This window comes from Sycon ciliatum, chromosome 3, assembly GCF_964019385.1.
Source record: "Sycon ciliatum chromosome 3, ocSycCili1.1, whole genome shotgun sequence".
In the NCBI taxonomy this organism is placed as follows: domain Eukaryota; kingdom Metazoa; phylum Porifera; class Calcarea; order Leucosolenida; family Sycettidae; genus Sycon; species Sycon ciliatum.
Window position 1 is genome coordinate 6289472 of NC_088645.1, and position 23033 is coordinate 6312504.

General features: G+C 48.0%; 2 protein-coding genes across 4 annotated transcripts in view; one reads left to right on the plus strand and one right to left on the minus strand.

Moving 5' to 3' along the window:
* The window catches only part of LOC135811276 (aquaporin-like), a 133460-nt gene that overhangs the window by 57005 nt on the left and 53422 nt on the right, over positions 1-23033 (plus strand). The window lies entirely within an intron of this gene.
* The window catches only part of LOC135811272 (TNF receptor-associated factor 5-like), a 41518-nt gene that overhangs the window by 11332 nt on the left and 7153 nt on the right, over positions 1-23033 (minus strand). The window contains exons 1-7 of one of the 3 annotated variants that reach the window (XM_065324485.1): positions 22377-22472; positions 15529-15598; positions 11194-11329; positions 9580-9637; positions 7650-7751; positions 6834-7073; positions 1763-2076 (exon numbers count right to left, since the gene is read on the minus strand). In XM_065324485.1, the coding sequence (XP_065180557.1) occupies positions 1763-2076; positions 6834-7073; positions 7650-7751; positions 9580-9637; positions 11194-11329; positions 15529-15559 (881 nt within the window). In that variant the 5' untranslated portion in view covers positions 15560-15598; positions 22377-22472. Of the gene's footprint in view, positions 1-1762; positions 2077-6833; positions 7074-7649; positions 7752-9579; positions 9638-11193; positions 11330-15528; positions 15599-22376; positions 22473-23033 lie in introns of those variants that run through there. The other 2 variants (XM_065324486.1, XM_065324484.1) reach the window with 2 other exon arrangements.

Here is a 23033-nt window from a genome sequence, read left to right on the forward strand (position 1 = left end):
CAAAGATGCCACCACAGCTTTCTTCCACTCTCGTCCAGCCACTACTGATACCGGTGGAATGACGCTGACAGCAATACAACGGGATGTAGTTAGTTTCTGTCATCTGAACACACCTGTAGATACTCATGCGCCAGATCTAGAGATACTCTCTGCCTCCGGATTTCAATTTCCTATTCAAACAATCGCCATGATGACGGAGGACCTTTGAACTTATTAGGCTGTCAAAGTGCCTACGTCACGCTGCCTGAAAGCTCATAGTTACACGTAGTTACAAGGCAAAGTGGTGACAAACAAAAGCCGCGTCACCTGCACTTGTCGTGTTTCCAATGGTCACAGCATCACTTTGACTAAGGCAAAGTGGTGACAAACAAGAGTCGCGTCACCTGCACTTGTCGTGTTTCCAATGGTCACAGCATCACTTTGACTGGGGCGCGCTGGTGCAAGATCGCGAGTTCCAATTTTGTTTTACTTCAAGAAGTTTCTCCTTCGCTCTCAAGCCATCGTGCAGTGTTTTCGTGCTGAGTGTTCACCAGCACCTGGGAGATAGGAGTTCTGATTTTCGCTTGCCGCTGGACAAGGAAACGAGCCCAGAGTTGGTTGGTCTCAGAATTAAAAGAAATCAGCAATCGCTGCAAGAATGAAGTCGAAGACACCACTGCAGCTGTACTTATGGTTGATAAATATGGTGGTAAAGACACACCTGGCAATATGGCGGTAAACACACGCCTGCCCACACACAATCGCTGCGATAGAAATAACAGAGACTTCTTGCCCGGCGACTACATGTAAAGCCGAACGACAGTACAGGCACAGCAGTGGCCAAGCAAAAAATCAGCTACGGCTTCTCCTTCTCTATAAAGTGAAAACTACAAGCTCGGCGACAAGTAGCAGTTTATTTGAAATAAATAATCTCGCTCGCGCGCTTCTCAGTCGAAATGATGCTGTAGCTGCGTTCACTGCATGCTGCTGGCACTGGAAACACGACAAGTGTAGATGACGCGACTTTCGTTTGTCACCACTTGGCCAAGTAACTACGCGTTGTCAAGAAGCTGTGACGTCAGACTTCGACGGCCCATTTCCTATTCAAACGATCATGGAGGACTTTTAATCTAATGGATTTTAATATTAGCTCAGTCTCTGGACAAATAGCTGTTTCGACCTTGTTAGGTCTCAATAGTGGAGACGCACAGAGTGGCCGGCTAAACCAATCACAACCTTGTTAGGTCTCAATAGTGGAGACGCACAGAGTGGCCGGCTAAACCAATCACAACCTTGTTAGGTCTCAATAGTGGAGACGCACAGAGTGGCCGGCTAAACCAATCACAACAAAGCCCAGTGAACAACCAAAGCATGTGTGTACTGTAACCTGCCTAATATTCACCATGGATTAATGTTCGCTATTTTCGCTAGAAGACCGTAATGCGAATATTAACCAGCGTGAAATCAAGCTTCAACAGTGGGTGTATGTAGGTGGCTCCGGTGCTTCGCGAACTTTTGCCATTGCAAACTTGCTGGTTCTAAGAAATCGCGAAAAATTAGTGACGCGAATATTGTGCGGTTTACAGTAACCGACCCAAAGCACCAACCTCGGAGCGCTCTAACTGCGAGAAACACAGAAAACTTTGCACGAGGGCAGGTACAGGGCAGGTACAGGGCAGGTACAGGACAGGTACAGGGCAGGTACAGGGCAGGTACAGGGCAGGTACAATATTCTTAACATCCCCCCTAACGATGATGTTTGATCTAAGCCTTCGGGACTCACGTTTCTTCGCCAAAGCAATGGGTGACCTTATCTTTCTCCAAACTTGATATGTTGTTGTTGACGATTTCCGCTGTACTAGCTTGCGACGTGATGCAGTGTTCGTGGCTGGCAATTGCCAGACACACCTCCACCACTTCAACTTGCGGCTGCTGCCGATCATTTGCCCGTTGGAGATGTAGTTCACTTGCTTGCTGGTGACGTGGCTGTTGTTGTAGCGAAGGAGACAGGTCCGTATCACTGGTCGGAGAATTTGGTCGAGAGGAATTGTTCGATCCCGTTTCTTGCCAAGTGGAAGATGTACTAGCATCGGACTGCTATCGGTGATACACACATAGAGAAGATGCAACGACAACAACCATGTTGAAAACAAGATGAGAAGAAATACCGCACCAAAGTAGACAGTAGTTTAAGGAGGTGTAAGGAAGACAGAAGTCAACATTGTGGCGCACACCAGTGCTTGCTTCTCCAAACTTCTGTTTGTGCGTGTGTGTGTGTGTGTGTGCGTGTGTGCATGTGTGTGCTTGTGTGTGTGTGTGTGTGTATGTGTGTGTGTGTGTGTGTTTGTTTGTGTGTGTATGTATGTATGTATGTATGTGGCCAGACACAAGTGTGACCTCACGAAACGTAGGACAGTGTCAGAAAGGGTCGACTTCCCATTCGAGTGCCCACGGCACAGGAAGTTACGACTACGTCCCCATCTAGTGCCCCATCAGAAGTGCTGCTCCTCAGCCTCTTCTACCCCTCTCCCCGGATGGGGACCGTGTAACCTATCAAGGTCAATGCGTGTGTGTGAAAAAAAATTTCGCGGAGAGGAAGCAGATTTGTTAGCTCCTGTTTTTCTCTTTGTTGGCCTCCTCCACGGGGCGGCCTTGGCCTTCTGGTCAGGGTCGTCCCTGGGTATTGACTGGCAGTAGGCTTTTCATGCCTTGCAGCCGGTTTCGCTCGCGCGGAAGGACATTCAGTGAGCTGACGACCAGGGCGGGTAATTTGTTGCCGTCACCGTCTTCTTGCGTCCTTCCGCATCCTCCGCAGTGGCGTGGCGAGCCCTCGGATCAATCCCCAGCCTGTAACAATGCAGTGGCGTTCGGCAAAACAAGTTGATTCCTGGATGAGAAAGGATACAGGTCACACTCGCAACAATTTATTCCTGCACGGTGATAGCTGGAATTGTGAATTTGTCGTGTTGTTTGGACCTGAGTGGCCAGTCGTCGTGCGGCGATGGTGTAGTGATGTTAGCTTGCTGCGCATACTCCTCGTCGTTTCGTGAAAGTACGTCTTGTGGAGCCCTTGTGGGACGTTCGGTGCCCACCCTCCAGCTCAAGATTGTGCTTTCCTTGTGCATGAAGGCCGAAGCAGTACGCGTCCAGACGTTATTGTTGAACAGAACATCATGTTCACATTAATTTTGTTCCTTTTTCAGTCGTTGCATGTTATACTTATAGTGGACCTACAGCAGACTGTTCAACTGGTTTGTGATATTTCCTTCCTCTGTTTGTGAGTCCCTTTCCATCAATATGGCAGCTTGTTTTGATTTCCTTTTTTCAATTCATTTTGCTGTACTTCCTGTTTTGTTTGCGCCACTGCCCCTCACCTTGCGCTCAGTTCTCTGAGTGGAGGGCGGCGTGACCCCAAGGGGTAGCTGATTGATAGTAGTAGTGTGTGTGTGTGTGTGTGTGTGTGTGTGTGTGTGTGTGTGTGTGTGTGTGTATGTGTGTGTGTGTGTGTGTGTGTGTGTGTGTGTGTGTGTCTACAGCTTCTTCGGATTCTTTCCCAGTCAACAATGGTTTGAGGCAAGGTTGCACCCTTGCGCCCTTGTTGTTCAATCTGTATTTTGCCGTGGTAATGGATGCATGGTGTTCTACTTGCAAATGTGCCGGGATCCCAGTCTCGTACAAAATCGGCCATAAGTTTGTTGGCGACCGGACTGCCAAGAGTTGTTTGTCTCAATGCACTATAACCGAGTGTCAGTTTGCGGATGACGCCCCGTTGTACACCCATTCATTAACGGACATGGATGCTGCTGCCGCTTTGTTCGTGACCGTCGCTACCCAGTTCGGCCTCACTATCAGTTTTGGTAAAACAAAGTGCATGGTCATCAATGCTGATCTCTCTCCGACCGGATGCTTGACGTTGGCAGATGGCGACATCGAAATCGTGAACGAGTTTACATACCTCGGTAGCTGTATTACTAATGATGGCCAGTTGTCGGTTGAGGTTTCTTCCCGTATTGCCGAGGCCTCCCGGTCTTTTGGTGCCTTGCGTTCTGCTGTCTTCGGAAATCGCCACATCTCTGTGCGTACCAAGACTCATGTTTACTCTGCAGTCGTCCTCTCAACGTTACTTTATGGCTGTGAGTCATGGGCTGTCAAGGCAACCGACACCCGCCGTCTGTCAGTGTTCCACAACCGCTGTGCTCGGTTTATCCTGGACGTCAGCAAGTCAGAACAATGCAATGAGCATCTCTCCAATGCCTTCATCTTGGAGCGGGCTGGCTTGCGATCAGAGGTGGAGATGCTGAGGACGCGCCGTATTCGCTGGTTGGGGCATGTCGGACGCATGTCGGACGACAGAATACCAAAGTGCGTATTGTTTGGTGAGCTCCAGAAGACGCGCCCTCGCCACGGGCCACGCAAGCGTTGGCGTGACAACATCGTGATTGACCTAGAGGAACGCCACATCAATGACTGGTACAGCCTAGCCGAGGACCGTCGTGCGTGGAGACTGGCCTGCAACACCATCCAGCCGCCTAAACCTGTGTCTCGGGATTTCAGGTGCCACTTCGGCCGAGATTTTCACCGTCGCCAGGACCTCACTCGCCACTCGAAGTTCTGTTCCGCTTGACTGAAACACTGTCGGTCCTTTCAGGACCTGCCATCATCTCCGGATGGGCATTATTGTATTGTATTGTATTGTGTGTGTGTGTGTGTGTGTGTGTGTGTGTGTGTGTGTGTGTGTGTGTGTGTGTGTGTGTGTGTGTGTGTGTGTGTGTGTGTGTGTGTGTGTGTGTGTGTGTGTGTGTGTGTGTGTGTGTGTGTGTGTGTGTGTGTAGCTCGGATGCCTGACAACCGTTTCCCTAAGCAGTTGCTGTTTGGATGGCTTGACGCTCCCCGACCAGCTCAGGGACCTCATCTTCGGCGGAAGGACAGAATACAATCAGACATGAAACTGTGCCAAATTGATGAACGGTTTACTCTGGTCCAGGATCGTCAGCAATGGAGAGATGCGTACCGCACTCGTGTGCAGTGTCCTGCCCCGGTACCGCTCTCTTGCTTGATATGTAAACGGACATTTAAGAGTAAATCTGAACTCGGACGACACAAATGTTCTGCTGATCGCCAGCTGCCTGTAGCGGAACAGCCGGGCGCACGTCAATGCCATGCCTGCTTTCGGTGGTTCCGAAGTGCCGGTGGACTTGCTGAGCACAAGTGCACGACACCCGCCCCGGCATCACCGCCCACACCCCAGCGCATACCAATCACCAGCCATCCGTGTTGCAACCAGCACAGCGCTACCTGTGATCGCTGTTTTAAATCTGCTCCTGGCTGTCGGCGACACAATTGCAATCGTGGACGGCGTCGTGGCGGAGCGGCTTCCTAGTGGCAGTGCTGACTTCTCTTGAACTCTCTCTTCTACTCTCCCCTGTCTCGGGGCGGCGTGGCCAAGCATTTGGCAGCTGTACACCAGGCCAGGTGTGTGTGTGTGTGTGTGTGTGTGTGTGTGTGTGTGTGTGTGTGTGCGTGTGTGCGTGTGTGTGTGTGCGTTTATGCACGCGTGTTCGAGGATGGTTGGGAGAGAGTGGTGGTGGGAGGGAGGGGGGGGGGGGGTGGGGGTGGCAAGGAAGAGCTCTCCAATTAACAAATTTCAGCACCAATATTGTAAGGGTTCTGCAAAACACATAGATGCTTAGAGTCAAAATTTTCAAAATTCTTTCTTGGTTAGAAATTTGTTGAAACACATCTACTGAAGGACCTCAACCAAGAAAAAGTTCAATATTCCGATTCAAAACGGGTTTATACACCAATTTACAAGATGTACTCCAAATTGGTGCAATGTATGTATACAACGTATGTGTACAATAATTATTCAGCATTCTAAGCTGGGTGGGCTGCTTGAATGCCTTTGAAACAGTGCAGTACGCAGCTAGAATGACAAAGAATAACAGACGAGTGCGGAGACATGATCGACATATTCGCAGCTGCATCCTGCGTGGAGTCATTCCGCAATCTCGTCTTCCATTTCTTCCTGCGCAGCTGAAGACACGACGTCGCCATGGTCACTAGCCCCACACTCAGAATTTACCTCAGATGACGACTCCTCATCTTCCGACTCTGACGAGTCATTGGCCACCTTGAGTCGCATCGAAGCAGGAGATGATGGCTACGATTACGCCTTGCTGTCGACATCGATGTCGGAACCAACGGACGTCTCATCCTCACTCTGAACTTCAGCGGCTACTCCAGCATCCACTCCCCACCAGGCTCGAGCGATCTGTACACAATGACTGCCGCATGTGCTCTGCGAACAGTTCTGGCGTCCGCAGCCATCGCAACAAGATCAAGGAACGCTCGAGTCGCCACTCGACACCACTTCAACTTGAAAATAAATTACCGTATTATCTCTAATATAAGCACGGTCCTTTATTTTTTCAATGTACCTCCGACCCGTGCTATTAATGGAGACGTTCCTTTATTGGAGACTGTTCCATTATTATTTCAACCTCATTTCAGAGGCATGTTGCCATGCCAAATTCATGTATGACACACACATTTCAGGGTTTTTTTCGCCGGTACAGATAATGAATTTACACAGTGTGCTTATAATGGAGACTGAGCACTTTATTTTTTGAATGCCGCCCCAAGGTGTTCTATTATTGGAGACGTGCTATTATTGGAGACTGTGCTTATATTAGAGATAATACGGTACTTCAAGCAAGTAGTCAACAGCGCGATCAAAAAATCGTTGAATGTCACAAATCGACCTTTTTCTCGAAAAAATTACGAAACCTCTAAGGGTCGTTTTCGCTGATTGCGGCTCAAATCATGACTACACAGCATTTGCTGACAAGACTCACCAGCTGGTCAGCACTTGACTGACAGTTGTGGCGGTTGCCATGGCTTCGTCGGCCGGGGCACCTGAAGTTCAAATGAAATGCCTTATGGATGCGGTGAACCAGTAGCTGGCAGGCGCGGCATTGCTCGGTGACGTACTGGCACCGGGAATGGTGCTGCTCAGCCTTGCCACGCGGATAGCGTGCGTTACAGCTACGTACCCTGCACAGAACCTCAATGAACGGACACGTGCTCTCGTGTTCCTGATCGCAGCATGGTGCAAGATACGCACACGCAATCACGCATGCATATTCACATGCACACACACACACACACACACGCACACATACACATACACACCTGACCTGACCTTTGACGCCCATCGCCGGAGGCGATGATAGCAATGCTACGGCAGAAGCCATAGCAACTTGTGCTGGGATTGCACCATTCAACAGTTTGCAAGGCTGAAGAATTGACCGTCACTATTCAGCCTGGTCTACACCATACAGCTATTTGAAGTGATTTTTCTGGCCAGTGAATCCCTATTTTTGGTCTTTTCACATACACACACACACACACACACACACACACACACACACACACACACATACACACACACATACATATACACACACACACACGCACATACATGTATGCAAACAATGAATGGACACGCCTACGAAGTGTCAGCCCCAGTAGCCAGTTCATTGTGGTGCGAGGCCAGAACTCTGGCATACTTCACTTCCAGTAACAACACCGCCCTCAAGATATGCTCACTCCCCCCCCCCCCCCCCCCCTCCCAAACAGCTCTACACATACGCAATCTCACGTACACTCACCTCGATTGTGGCGAGTTTGCCTTTGAAATTGCAGTCTTTCTGTGCGGCGCATCGGAATTCCATGTTGTCAACTTGCTGCCGTGTGCTGAGGTCGGCATGCCACTGCGGATGAAACACACGACAGAACTCACTGATATAACAGAACGAAACTTGTAGCGTAGACTTAGTGAATATCGGTTTCTACAGACTAAAACGAATGCTCTCGAATGTGAGACGGAACAACTCCAGCAAAGTTCTGTTACCAGGATCAGTGAATAATCAGCACGGATCTGGGTGTACCTTAGAATGAGTGCGGTCAATTGTTTCAACAAAACTTCGGATGTTGAGCCAACAGTATTATGTAAAGAGAAAGGACCTATAAGTTACTAGTTATGACTAACAGTCCACCAAGGTAACGAGATAATAATACAGTCAGATAGTGAGACACAGGTCGTCGAATGTCTCAATATCCCCGTCAGTTTTGTGCCTTGTTGTCGCACTATCTGACTATATAATTATTATCTCGTTACCTTGGTGGACTGAAAAACCGTTCACACCCTGATGATGGCTCCTGGCCAAAAATTTGATTGAGATAATAATTATGGTCTCTTCGCTGCAATATTAGATATCCTTAGCTAAAAAAACGCTAACGTAAACGCAAACCTCTCCGTACTTCGGATCGTTCAAGCTGACTTTTCCCTTAGCACAATGTAGGTTATAGTTGAGACGAAGTAGTCGTGACAACCATGGCGATATGAATTTTCGTGGAAACAGGTGGGGGAAATTCAAAATTTTGAACCAGGGATTAGTTTGCTGTCGTTCCGAAAGAATACCTTGGCGAGGTCTTTTACTCTGGAATAGCAAAAGCACGGCGAAAATGAGTTTTCGCTGTTCCCAGGTCCTTGGAAAACCTTTCCTAAACGCAGCACCGAAGGCTGTAAGTGTTCTCTAGCTCCAGCACGTCTGGGAGAGGCCGATGAATTTCTTTCTCAGGAGTGCCGTGGAACTGGTCCTTTACTTCCCAGATGGGATAGAGGGAGAAAGGCACGAAGCAGAGGACGCAGACATTGTCAACTGAAAGGCAAAACTCGCCAAAAAAGCTAAATGTCACAAGAGGAAGCAATCTCGACTCTCATCTCGATCTGCACGTGCTTTTTATCTCCCGCCAGTTACAAAACAATGCGAGTTTTTGCATTTTTTGCAGAATTACCATAACGAACGTAGGCCCGTTATTTTGAGCTCTGTAACGTTTTTCTGTTATCCGATAACGTCTTTTGTCACGGCTGGGAGTGAGTACCGTAAGAGTTAGCGTTATCGTACTTTTGCTAAGTATGTCTAATATTGTAATTTGCAGCGAAGAGACCACTTGATTCGAAGATGGTGTGTGTAAGGTTTTTCACGAATCATGTAATGAAGTGGCTGCAGTGGAGCTTGTACACATTAAGAAATACCTTGGTGGACTGTTAGTCATAACTCGTAAATAAAATATAGGTCCTTTCTCTTTACATAAATTTTTCACTGTATTACTTAAAAGTAAATCTCTCATCAGGGGCGTAGGAAGCAGTTTAATATTGGTGTGGCGAAATTGTGAGAGGGGGGTCGGGGGGTCCTCCCCCGGGATTTTTTGGAAAATTGGGCCTAAAAGGCCATATTTTAATGCTACAGAATAATATGAGAAATAAGAATATGCATGCTGATGATACACCGCATTGTCGATGTAAAACATGGTACCTGTACAAGAGTCGACAAGCCATCAGCAAGGTTGAAATGTAAAAAATAAAATAAAATAAAATAAATCGAAAATTATTGGTCCGGCGACTGCCGGGCCTGCCGGACCGGTTCCTACGCCCATGCTCATGATTGCAAGCTGCTCTTCATCCACGTTCGGTGTACACTATAAAACGAAAACAATTGGTGTTTGTGGGAGTGCCAAGGACACATAATAACATACGCTATTTTGTGTGATGTACTCGCCACATCCTGACACTGGGCATTGTAGTTGTGAAAGTCTGTACACCAGTAAAAAAACATCATCAACAGACATGTGCTTCACCAGTCCAGTCTCCAAGTCATTGCTTGCAAACACAACTCAAGGCAAACACATGGTAGATGAAAGCAAACACTGGTAGATGAAGGCGCGTCACACACGGTACGGCCACTACGACCATGGTTGTACCACTTTTTGTCCAGGATGGTCCACCCAATTCATCCCAAAACGCAATAAAGCAGCGCTAAACGTTGCCTGTGAACCCACGCGTAGCACCGCCGTTGTAGGTGGCCCGGCTGGAGGGGGGGGGGGAGGGGTTCTGGGGTCTCCCCCGGGAAAAAAATTGAAATTAGGGTGCAAAATCCTGCCCTCTGGGCACTTTTGACATTGTGTTGAAAAATGTGGTCGGGCCAAAGCCGGACCGGCCAGACCGGCTGCGGCGTCCCTGAGTGAGCAATTATTTCACGTATCAGTAGACAGACACAGAAAGGAAACACGGAGAGAGAAAACAGAGAGAGAAAACAGAGAGAGAGAGAGAGAGAGAGAGAGACAGAGAGACAGAGACAGAGAGACAGAGAGAGAAAGAGAGAAAGAGAGAAAAAGAGAGAGACATACAGAGAGAGAGACAGAGAGAGATACAGAGGGAGACAGAGACAGAGCGGCAGAGACAGAGAGACAGAGAAACTTCTGAGCTGTGACCTATATGACAATCCGTGCAATGTTGTGTGTAACATCCATCGCTAGCCACAGTCACCAAAAACCGAGATCAATTCTGAGTTTTTCTACACAGCAATACAGACCAGGGGCAGGTGTACAGGTGCGTGAAGCCGATACAGGTGCGTGAAGCCGATACAGGTGCGTGAAGCCGAGGCATTCCACGGGATTCCTAGTCATCTAGAGTGCAGAGCATGCATGGTATTAGTCATGTTAGTTAGCACTATTTCGATTCAAGATTGACGGAATCACCTGTCTCACTGGCATGGCGTGAACCCTGCAAGTGCTCTAAGAGCAGACAGCTTACATCCAACCAAAGAGACTAAAGATCCCCCCCCCCCCCCCCCTCCACCCCCTCCCACCCGCCACCCGAGCATAACATTTCCACGAAAAACAACTGAAATGTTTGAAATGTTCTCCTGCAGTGACCGAGCAACTAACTGGTATCCGCTGTGCGTAATACTGGTTGTGTGCTTGAGCACTGGGGCAAGGTACAGTCAACTTCAGCTAATAACGACTGCGGATATAACGACAATTCGCGAATAACGACATAATCTTCATGCCCAGAGCAAAGTCCCATCCAACTGTGACACATATAATGAGACTTCGGGTATAACGACACTTCGCGAATAAGGACACTTTTCTGATGCCCCGCCGAGTGTCGTTATAAGCGAAGTTGACTGTACATTCGGGTTTGGTTTAAATCTGGCCTAGGAAATTGCTTTTCATTGCTTTCAGGTTTGGCCTCATTTTCTCCGTAGTGCGCTGATGAGTCCACGAAGGACAAAACAGCATGCTGTCCGCAGATTGAGCACAGAAGACTATTGTATTACGACAGGTAACTCAGCATTGGGACTGCCTAACCTCGTCTTGCGTTGTATACAGCAGCAGCAGAAGAGATGGCCGCACTCGCTCAACACCGCGTGACGGAGCAGACGATCACAGATGAGGCACTTCAACCCGTCGCTGTGGGCGCTGACGACTCGCTCGGGATTATAACCTGCAGTTAGCCAATCACAATAGAGTGCACGCACAGCCGCACAATGTATACCATTCTAACTAGACTGTGGACTTTCATCCACAGCAAGTCCGCTAACTTTGCAACACAGCCCAACAAGCGGAGTCATGCGCAACCATTCCATCACATAACATTACACGCGTAAGAATGAGGATCAATAGACGAATGTTGCTGCTACTCGAAATTTCATGCGAAAAGCAAAAACCAAGCGATGAATACTTGATTTTTTCATAAAAATTGAAGTAGTAGCGACATTCGTCAAGTTGTCTTCATTCTTGGGTTTACTACTCTGCCACCATGAGTAAGGCATTGAACACTGTGTGCAGATGAGGAAGTACGAGATTTACCGGACATGCATGTATCACATGCACGCACGCGTGCGCGCACACACGCACACACACACACGCAAGCGCGCGCACGCACGCACATACGCACGCACGCACACACACACACACACACACGCACACGCACACACGTACACATGGTATTAGGCAAGCATTGTTTGGTTGAAAACATGTTGATCGGTTGACAGCATGTTACAAGGCGGAGGACGCACTGTGTTGAAAACAGTGTTCCCTACCACAACCATCCGATTGGTTGGCTGAGCCCCGCCGTCTTGCCACCATGTGAACCGTATGGGGGTTAGCCACGGACAAGAAGACTTACACAACTCCCTACTATCATCAAGCGTATATTATAACCCACCAAGAGTGTGCAACTCTGCATACGGGGTCTCCGACAGCGAAAACTCACATCACGTGTCTCAGGTACGTTTTGTATTACAGTTGTACGTGCAACTAAGGATAGTGTGCTCACAATCCGAAAACCTCCCATGATCATGCTGGCGAGTTGCATACGCGCAGCGAGTTTCTGCCAGGGAGTGCTTTTATTATTACTCCACTGCTCGCTAAAAGCGGGCTGGAAACTTACCACTGGGACACTACACCACGTGATGTGAGTTTTCGCTGTCGGCGAACCCCATAGAAAGGGTATGGGGAGTTGCACCCTCTTGGGGGTGTGTATAGTCTTGGTATAATGAGGGTCAGAGCTGGGGCTGTCATTCTGACCATGATGATATTCAAAGAGAGAAGACAAACTGAACAGTTGGACAGGTTGGACATCCAAACCGGGAGAGTGCCGGGTCTGTAGGCGCTAGGCGGCAACACACACTTACACGCTCACATGCACATGTGCCCCTGTGTCAAGGCGCTGTGTGCGTGCGTATGTGCCTGACTGGAGTTGAGAGCCGCAGCACCGAGCACAACTGCTATACAGCTCACGACCATCGGCCGGCAGGGTGGACAGGAAACAATGGATCATGCCTGGCAGTGGTCAAATCCAGCATCAGGCCTTGTCTGGAGGGTTGATACCACACTGGCTGACTGGAACAGTGTGTCATTGCGCCCCTACCCATACTTGCCAACCATACCGGTTTTCCCGGTATACTACGGGAAAACTAGGGTAACTACCAGCATACCGGGGATTTTTGACTTTTGATCAAAAAACTACCGGTATTGGCATTGAACCATGAGTGTTCAAAAATAGGTTGTTTTGTGGTGTGGCAAGGGCACATGCGCGTATGCGGTCCTGCATTTCACAGAATCACACATATACGGGGCAATCTGATATATAAATGAAGAAGCTCAGGTTTTGGTCGCAAATTGAACATATCACTCTTGTCAATCTTGTTGGGAGATTCTACCAAGTGTAGTGCCCCCTGCTCAGAGCTAACGTTAGTATTGGGTGGTGGCATTCCAACGGATGCGGAAAACTCGACCTCTAGCCGAGTCTGACGCGAACCATGAATTTTGTTTTAGGACAGCCAGTGGCGATGTTCATTTCAGTCTTCAGTTGAAAGAAGGAGCTATGGATGTCCAGGCCAAACACCTCTACGACGTCTTGCACATGCGCGTATGCGGTCCTGCATTCGCAGAATCACAAATGTACGGGGCAATCTGATAATGAAGAAACTCAGGTTTTGGTCGCAAATTGAACATATCACTCTTGTCAATCTTGTTGGGAGCTCCTACCAAGTGAAGTGCCCCCTGCTCAGAGCTAACGTTAGTATTGGGTAATGGTGTTCCTATGGATGCGGAAAACTCGACCTCTAGCCGAGTCTGACGCGAACCATGAATTTTGTTTCAGGACAGCCAGTGGCGATGTTCATTTCAGTGGTTGGTCTTTGAAAGAAGGAGCTACGGATGTCCGGGCCGAACACCTCTACGACGTCTTGATTTTGGCTGGCACTGTGAAAATGAGTCTGGTGGAGAAGCGGCACAGTTTGACTCCTTGCTGGAATGGCCAGCAGAGGGCCGGTCAAGCTCACTGTGCATGATCACAAAGAACAAGCTGACGCACGTGTTCTTCCCGGAGCCATCTCCGTTCAGATAAGCGCGTGCGTGCATTCTGTATCCCGACATTCTGTATCCCGACATTCTGTATCCCGACATTCTGCATCCCGACATTCTGCATCCCGACATTCTGCATCCCGACATTCTGCATCCCGACATTCTGCATCCCGACATTCTGCATCCCGACATTCTGCATCCCGACATTCTGCATCCCGACATTCTGCATCCCGACATTCTGCATCCCGACATTCTGCATCCCGACATTCTGCATCCCGACATTCTGCATCCCGACATTCTGCATCCCGACATTCTGCATCCCGACATTCTGCATCCCGACATTCTGCATCCCGACATTCTGCATCCCGACATTCTGCATCCCGACATTCTGCATCCCGACATTCTGTATCCCGACATTCTGTATCCCGACATTCTGCATCCCGACATTCTGTATCCCGACATTCTGTATCCCGACATTCTGTATCCCGACATTCTGTATCCCGACATTCTGTATCCCGACATTCTGTATCCCGACATTCTGTATCCCGACATTCTGCATCCCGACATTCTGCATCCCGACATTCTGTATCCCGACATTCTGCATCCCGACATTCTGCATCCCGACATTCTGCATCCCGACATTCTGCATCCCGACATTCTGCATCCCGACATTCTGCATCCCGACATTCTGCATCCCGACATTCTGCATCCCGACATTCTGTATCCCGACATTCTGTATCCCGACATTCTGTATCCCGACATTCTGTATCCCGACTGCGACGAAAGGCATTTTTAGGGCGGTACGGTGCAGCTATCTGAAATAAAAATTACCACATGTACCACCCCCCCCCCCCCCCACACACACACACACAACTGTAGAGCCACTGCCACAGGGGTCACGTGCCCCCCCCCCCCCACACACACAACTGTAGAGCCGCTGCCACAGGGTCACGTGGGCCCCGGAGGGGCATCAGAGAGGAAGATGGAGCACGCAGCCGGAGATGGTGGAGCAAACGGAAACAGCGAAAACACACACATACACGAGTGAACGAATTACGCTGCTGGGCAGTCGGGCGGGGACCAGTCCTCGAGCACCGGTGAACGACCGCAGCCTTGCGCAGTCCGCAGTCCATTGGGCCAGGCTGCGGCGCATTCTCCACAGGCTCGGCATACATCGCCCGTCAGTCAGCGCGGGACTCACGGGCGGTAGGATACCAGTCCTTGGTGAGGCCACGAACTCTTAGACCGGACACAATGCAATCCTGCCAGCACACGTACCCACGCACGCACACTAGGCATTTCCCAAATCGGCCCGATTTTTTCGCCTAATCGGCTTTTCAACCGGCTAAGAGAATGTCCAAATTCGGCCATAATATCAGCCCCAAAGTCAGAATTCGGCTCAAAGCAGCACCACTTGTAATACAGTGTACATTTACCTGCATGCTTTAGAGGCACGAAAACATCCATTTTCGGCGAATTCAGTGCGAAATTTGCAAATTCGGCTCAATTATCAGCGATTTTTTCACAGCCATTGATTTCGTCGTCTTTTCCCGCTGACCGATTTCAGTAATGCCTAAAGTCGCAGTCACCTTTCACAGCGTAATGGTTACAGGGATTGTATTTGCATGATGTTGAGGCACAAAAACACATTGATTTTCGGCGAATTCAGTCCCAAAATTGCATATTCGGCGAAAAGATTGGTGATACAAAATCTTGAAAACCACAGTTTTCGGCGAATTTTTCGGCCGGCCGATTTGGGAAATGCCTAACGCGCGCGCGCACGCACACACACACACACACACAGAATGGCAGAAGACAATGGCTGGTACCTACCGAAGTGATACGTCGTACTCATTGAAGACATGGCTGCTTTGATTCCGCGGACACCTGGACACGCTGACACCTGGACACAGTTACAACAGGAAGGGTAAATGAGCACCAATGGAAACAAATTGAGGAAATGAGCTTTAACCCTTTCCAAGTTAATGAAGAGTACAGTCAACTTCGCTAATAACGACAGAATTTCCATGCCCAAAGCAAAGTCCCATCTAACTGTAATACATAAAATGAGACTTCGGGTACAAAGACACTTTGCGAATAAAGTCACTTTTCTGATGCACCGCCGAGTGTCGTTGTACGCAAAGATGACTGTATAGTGATGATTCAGACCAGATGCGTTTGTGGTATGACGAATATACCCGCGCTGTTATTTTGGTACAGTGCACATACACATACCGTACGCACTGGATAGTTTACTGCACAAACAGCCATTACTCTGGAACGAAATATCGCTCGCCGTGAATATTTCAAATCGGAGATGAAATCTATAAAAACACTCATGCACAAACGCTCAAACTCTCCATTTTTCTGCAGCTGCAATGTTTACGCATCCGCATCGTAAATCAATTCCATCTTCTGCGGATGCCATCCGCAGAAGACGAAATTGATTTACGAAATGATTGGCACGGCAGCTCATATGATCATGGAGCAATGATTACATACGGAAGCAACATGCACTCTCTGTGCACTGTGGAGACTCCCTCGACAGGCGAGATGCTTCTGGGGAATTCTGTGTTTTGTCTCCGTTTCTACGCGAGTTGTGAAATCATTCCGTGTACGTTTCACAAAAATAATCATTAAATTTTAATATGCTGTGCAGGAGGCATAATTACAACGAGCCCAAAACTACGTCGAAAGGCTTGGCTTATGGGGGGATCTCCTTATGGTGCAATCTCGGTTATCACCGTTTTAAGCCCATACAAGAGGCCGTTAACATGATGATGACTGTTTTAAAAATGTCATATTTTTACTTGAATATCTATCTGATGATTTTCACTGCTTGACCTGTCTCTGATTTCTGCACACAATCTCGGTTATCTCCGTTTCATGCCCGTACAAGAGGCCGTTTCCATGATGATGATTGTTGAGCGTGGCTCATTCACCCCACTGGTGTTTTCTACATATGGATTCAGTGGACCTGAGACTAATCAGTTCTTGAAGTCTTAGGCCTCCCATTTTGTAGAGCGCCATAATGATCTCAAATACCCCGCTGTCATGGGTATGCTGCGTACCCGATTATCATTCTGCCTTTTGCAATGGGCAACTACTTGCTTCCGTGGATGCCGTGGCTCGTATAACAAAAGACGTTTGAATTCATTTGTTGCTCAGTGCCGTCAGGCTCGTTAGTGCATTGCACTTGACCCGAGCAGAATATCACATGTCACTTCAATAATTATGTGGGATTAATATCTTACAATAGACAATATTTTTTGGTACAATATCAGCAATCATCCAACAATTATCTGGCACAATAATATTCTTAATTTAACAATTCAATGGTTTCCTGACTATATTGACAATTAGTAGTAGTAGTAGTAGTAGCAGTAGTAGAATTTATTATTTTACCAGGGAACTCCCAACAGGCGTTGCCTTTTTACTGGGAACCCTAGGAATGACTTGGTGCTTGTGACAAATGCAGAAAGGGGCTTAGCTTGACGACATCCAGGTGGAAGCATGTTCCATCTGTCTGCTGCCAAAAATGAAATAGCATTCAGGCCGTAACGAGACGTAGCTCCGGGTAGGTTCAGAGCGGCTGAAGCTTGACCGCGGGTAGCAGCATTTGTGCGGCATGATGCAGAGCGGGGGGTTACTATCGTGCTTAAAAGAGGACTGGTGCAACGAGATAGACACCTAAAAACAAACACAAACAGCTTCAAATTTACATGGCGAGAGAAAGTATACAGGTTATATTTGGTGAGAATGAAATCGATTGAAGTATACTGATCATGGCCAAACACTCGCCTTAGGCACCTATTGCTGGTTGACTCAAGTTTGTCTCTGAGTTTAGCAGACAAGCAGTGAACATAACATGTGCTGGCATAGTCCAAGGTACTCTGGACAATTGTCAGGTAAAACATGCGGCGGCCGGTCATGGAGACATCGCGGCGCCCGTGGCGGGTAATTTTGACATATTCATTGATGATAATCTATTCAGTTTTCTCTGGATTGCCCGTAAAAGAGGCCCTTCTCTATGATGCTTGTTCTTGTTTGTTTGGGTTTGGGTCATTTTTTGTATGAGGTCTTCTCCGATTGGTGGCCCTGTGCTCATTGTGTTCCATATGTTGCACTGCACTTCGCGTTACTTTTCATATTGAGCTCGTTTTCCTCTCTTTTCATCGAATTTTGATGTATTGCGTTTTTGCTTGCCCGTACAAGAGGCTGTTCCATGATGATGACGACGACGACGACAACGACGACGACGATGATGATGCTTGACCTGTCCCCGATTTTTGCACACAATCTCGGTGATCACCGTTTCAAGCCCGTACACGAGGCCGTTTCCATGATGATGATGATGATGATAATGCAGTGTACGATTTCACTCATATCTTGGTCCAGGGACAGGGCACTGCCTATCTTTGAAAGGTCCAGAACTCTCCATCCCCCCCCCCCCCCCCCCCCCACACACACATGCTCGTTTCAATGGAGCAGACCAGAGATCTGGCACATGATTATTTCCGCAACAGCAAGAGAGTCACTGACACTCACCCACAGGGTGTCTGTACTCTGTAGACTGGGATGCCTGTAGACTGGGGTCACGTGGGGTGCCTGTAGACTGGGGTGTCTGTAGACTGAGGTGCCTGTACTGGCTGTAGACTGGGGTGTCACTGGGGTGTCTGGCTGTAGACTGGGGTGCCCGAAATACAATCACCTGCACTTGCCATAGAGAGGTGTGACCTTTATGTACAGTACTTCAGAGTACTACTACAGTCGACCTACCCTTATAACGATATTTGCGTCCGACCAAGAAATATTGTTATAAGGGTAATATTGTTATAAGGGTAACTGGTTCATTCATACACATACGTCATAATGCATGAATTTCGTTCTTTTTTACACTCTTCATACAGTCAAAAACTTATGTACATGCACAATATGTACATGGCAAGGTGCCCACTGGTGCCCCCATTGCATTTCGTCATGTCCCAGCGACTTATCAAGTGAAACTTGCCCTACCTTGACAGTGGACTCTACATACTCCCTGCTGGATATTGTTATAAAATGGAAAATGTCAATTGGTCAGCCCAATTTATATTGTTATAGGGGTAATATCGCTATAGCAATATTGTTATAGAGGTAAGGCATTGTATACAAAAGTCAATGGAGTGATTTGGTTTGACAGAAAAATATCGTTATAAGGGTAATATCGTTATAGGGGTTATCGTTATAAGGGTAGGTCGACTGTACTAGTATGTGCATTTACATACCTACAGACTATTCATCGGAAACAGTCCTGCTGGCTTTTGAAAGTCCGATTTGGGCCGAATTGAGGATAAAAACCCACTTCAAATCTCAAAAATCTGGGTTTGGGATCTGCTTCTCCATACATCTTCCCATGGCATACCTGTCCCAATTTTGTAAAACCTGGCTGAATTTCTATTTCCCTGTTCTTGGACTTTTCTGGCCTCAAATGTGTCAAGGAGTAATTGCATGGGTCACACAATGCAGGATGTACTGTTGTTTACACGATATCTACAACTATGTGAGAGACACCAAAAAGTTAGGGTGCCAGTTTCCAATGAATGGACTGTAGTCATTACTAGTGTTCGGGGGGGGGTATACACAGGCATCGGGTATACACAGGCATCGGGTATACACAGGCATCGGGTATACACAGGCATCGGGTATACACAGGCATCGGGTATACACATGATGTGTGATTATAACAATATTATTATGTACATGTATGACAATTGCACTGATTATCATCCTCTCACTCCTGTCAATGCGGCGGGGTGGTGCATGTGTACAGAGACTGGCAACACTATAGTCATACACACTGTCACTGTGTAGGCACTGGCGGATAATGCCGACAGAAAAATTGGCAGAATTCGATACTTTTTCTGATAAGTTTCATGCATGTTTGGTATGTGGATAAAGAAAGGGAGCAGAATTCGAGGAATTGCCGACCATAAGGTTTGTATGGTTCTGCCAATTTCACTGCTTTTCGAGCAGAATCTGCCACCTTTTCCAGCAGAATCCGCAGGTGCCTATCACTGTGTCAGTCAGCCAGTGCAAGCATGCAGTCATGTACAATGACTATGACATCATTCTGTAGATCTACATGATTAGACAGTCATGACAGTATGACTCTTGACACACTGTGGCTGACCATGGCATGGTGTCACTCATAACATGTCCAGCTAGCTGAGCTTGGAGCTTCTGTTCTACATGACGTCTAGATCTAGCCTCTGAGTCTGAGTCTGATGCAGGTGCTTCACAGGGGGAGTTCCCAGGGACTTGCGTCTCAGCTCAGTGCAAGAAGAGGGTGGCAGGAAAAGTGGCGGGAAGAGTTCAAAAGTTTTTGGCGCGTAGAGGTGAGAATAGCGAGGTCAGGCGAAAATTAAATTTTGGAAAACCCTATCGAATTGGGTATCTACGGAAAGCTTAGAGCTTCAGGCGTTCAAATCTAAAATTTGGGCTGGGTTAGAGCAACTGGAAGAGAGTTATGGGTGTTGAAAGGAGCCCGACTACGTGATTTTTTTGTCGCGACGAATGTACGCGTGGGAGCTCGAAAAATGGCACCCGGCACTCGGGTCCCAAGTCGCGACGGAGAGTGCATGATGTAATCTCGCGTGTCACGTGCGTGTACTTCGCTATGCTAGCGGCTAGCGGCACCGCTGCGTGCAGCACTCGAGCCGAAAACTATTACTAGTATTAGTATTACTTTCTGAAGAGAAAATGTGTGTTCCTCTGCAGAGAAGGGAAATGTGCAATTGTCTTCAAGGATCGCCAGTGCATGTACTATTTGCTGTGAACCGGTGATGGTAAGATATTTGGGATCCAATGACGAGTTGGTGGCAACGGGAGCGGTGGCTGCTGTTGATGGATGATGTCGGAAGAAGCGCTTTCTCAAGACAAGTTTCTGCAGACGATCAGGAATTTGAAAACACAATTGTGCTCGAACGTATTGTTTGTTCTGGAGTAGTACAGTAGAGAGACTTTGTTAGAGACATGGTCTGTGTGAAAGTGAACGTTCCTCACTTTCTCTCTCACACAGGTTATGTTTGGCTGACAACTATTTGTAGTGTTGCCTTGATTGAGTAACACTGACAGCATTGGAAATTTGGAAATAGTTTCCATTTCTGAAATGATGCATACAATTGGACAAAACTTTGTAAGAAAGACATAGCTTTCCGAAACAGAACCTGGGACCGGGACTGAAGTAGCCATCTCCTTACCTTCATCACCAACAAGCTTCTGAATAGATACAAAATGCTGCACACCAGACGCAAGCGAAGTTTAATCGGATTGATGGCGATTCGCTTGCTTCTGTTGCTTTTTAGATTGGTGCACATGCCTTCCCAAAGCAATCCTCCTTGCTGGACAGTGACACCAGTCGGGAGCCATAACGTCGGTGCGCCTCTTGTTACGCCAATGAAACTTGGTAGTCCGAAGGATTAGGGGGCGCTGAACACGATGCAGCAACAACCTAAGGCGTAACAAGAGGCGCAAGGACCGAAACCCGCCCTCGAATATTGGCAAAAAGCGAGAGACAGCGCGTCGACAGAGAAACGTCTGGACGCCGCGCGAACGGGTGGAGGCATTGCTCCATATCCTTACCAAAGGACTAGATACTTGAAATCGCCCAAAAAGAGCAAGGAGACTGCACAAGCGAAGTTCAAACGCAGGTCAGTTTTGATGCCTCCCGTAAAAATCGAAAAATCGAGTAAAAACCTATGTGCCATGACATCATCGATTTTCAATGGGCCGGGGATGGTCCAAGCGCGACAAGCGAAGTCCGTGAACTGGTCACGCGTCTGACCTCGCTAGTGAGAAGGCCACCAAGAAAAGAGCGCGCTTTGACACTGCATCGACATGGAGTTCACAACTGTCTTGACTGGCGGATACTTCCCGCTTCTTGACCTGTTTGGGCATGCATGCGTGCTGTCTTCATGCCCTCCTTTGCTCAGTGTTTTACACTAATGATCATAGCGTGCTCTCCGACGTGATCAATAGCCGTGAACAAGTTACAACGCACAACGCACAACGCACAACAGCGGCAGTTTTACGTTCGCGCTAACCCAAGACACACCAACACACACCAAGCTCGCCGCCTGCATTGCCTCTCGCTCGGCGAGTGCCATACTAGTACCATTATAAACACTGTGCAACGCTCACGTCTAGGTTCTAGCACTGCAAGTAGCGTGTTGTCAAGTCGCTCGGTTTACTTGTTAGCGAACATCCACCTACATGTATGCAAGGGTTTCTACAAAACTCTTATGCGGTACTCATGGTACTGGTGCGGCCTAGCTAAGCTGCCAGCCCACAAAGTAAAAGGTGTCTATTGTAGAACATGGGAATATTAGTTCACCAACACAACGACCTTGTTCAACCAGTGAGCGCAGTCAGTCCTCACTCACTCTGCCTCTGCTACCGTAGTGCTAAGTAATACAATAATGTCATGTAGTTGGTAACGAAGGAGAGAGAGAGAGCTAGAGCATCAGCGTGAGAGGGCAACAAGGCTACTGTACATTGCTGTAAGTTGATACCACGGGAAGTCACGTCGTGTCACAATAACTGAATTTTTTCTAGTTCCACAGATACCAGCAATCGAACACATGCACAAAAACCTCTGAAAAATGCTGTTCTACTTGTCAAGAGGTTTCTCACTCACTTACCGATGAGCGTTGCTGACGAACGGTACGAATCAGGTAGGTGCCCCGCTCCGACTCGACGAGCGCTGGTCAATGGAGTCTAGACTACTCTGTAGCAATAGGGCTTGAAAGTGCTACGTCACTCCATAGCAATGGCATAGCAACAATTTGAAAAATTCGAAAACTGGATCCACCTGGATCCAGTTTTTGTATGGATCCAAGCACATTTCAAGCGGTCTCACTCACAGCAAGGTGATGTTGCCAGTGAAACTGACTGATTTGGCTAGTGGGGGCGGGGTGACAACTGGTGGCGAAGTAAAAGTTGCACCTGCATACGACATGAGTGGGTTGCTATGCACCCACATACTGAGGCAATAGCAAAGTCACACCTTAGTGGATCCAAAATAGAAATCTGATGTCAATTTACTACTCCCAGGCCGTTTTTGACGTCATCACTTTCAAGCCCTATCGTATCGACGACTGAACTGTTACTCTAAAGGCTTTCCGATACTGCTCTGATTCGCTGGGCTGCGAGTAGATCAGATCATTCCACGCACCACAAACCTGGAAGTGGTCCTAGCGGATTCCGATACTCAACTCCAGACTTTGCTGTACTACTACTAGGTACTACGGTCATGTAGGTCTACAAATCTACAGACTCAGTACAGCCGAAAGCGGTCA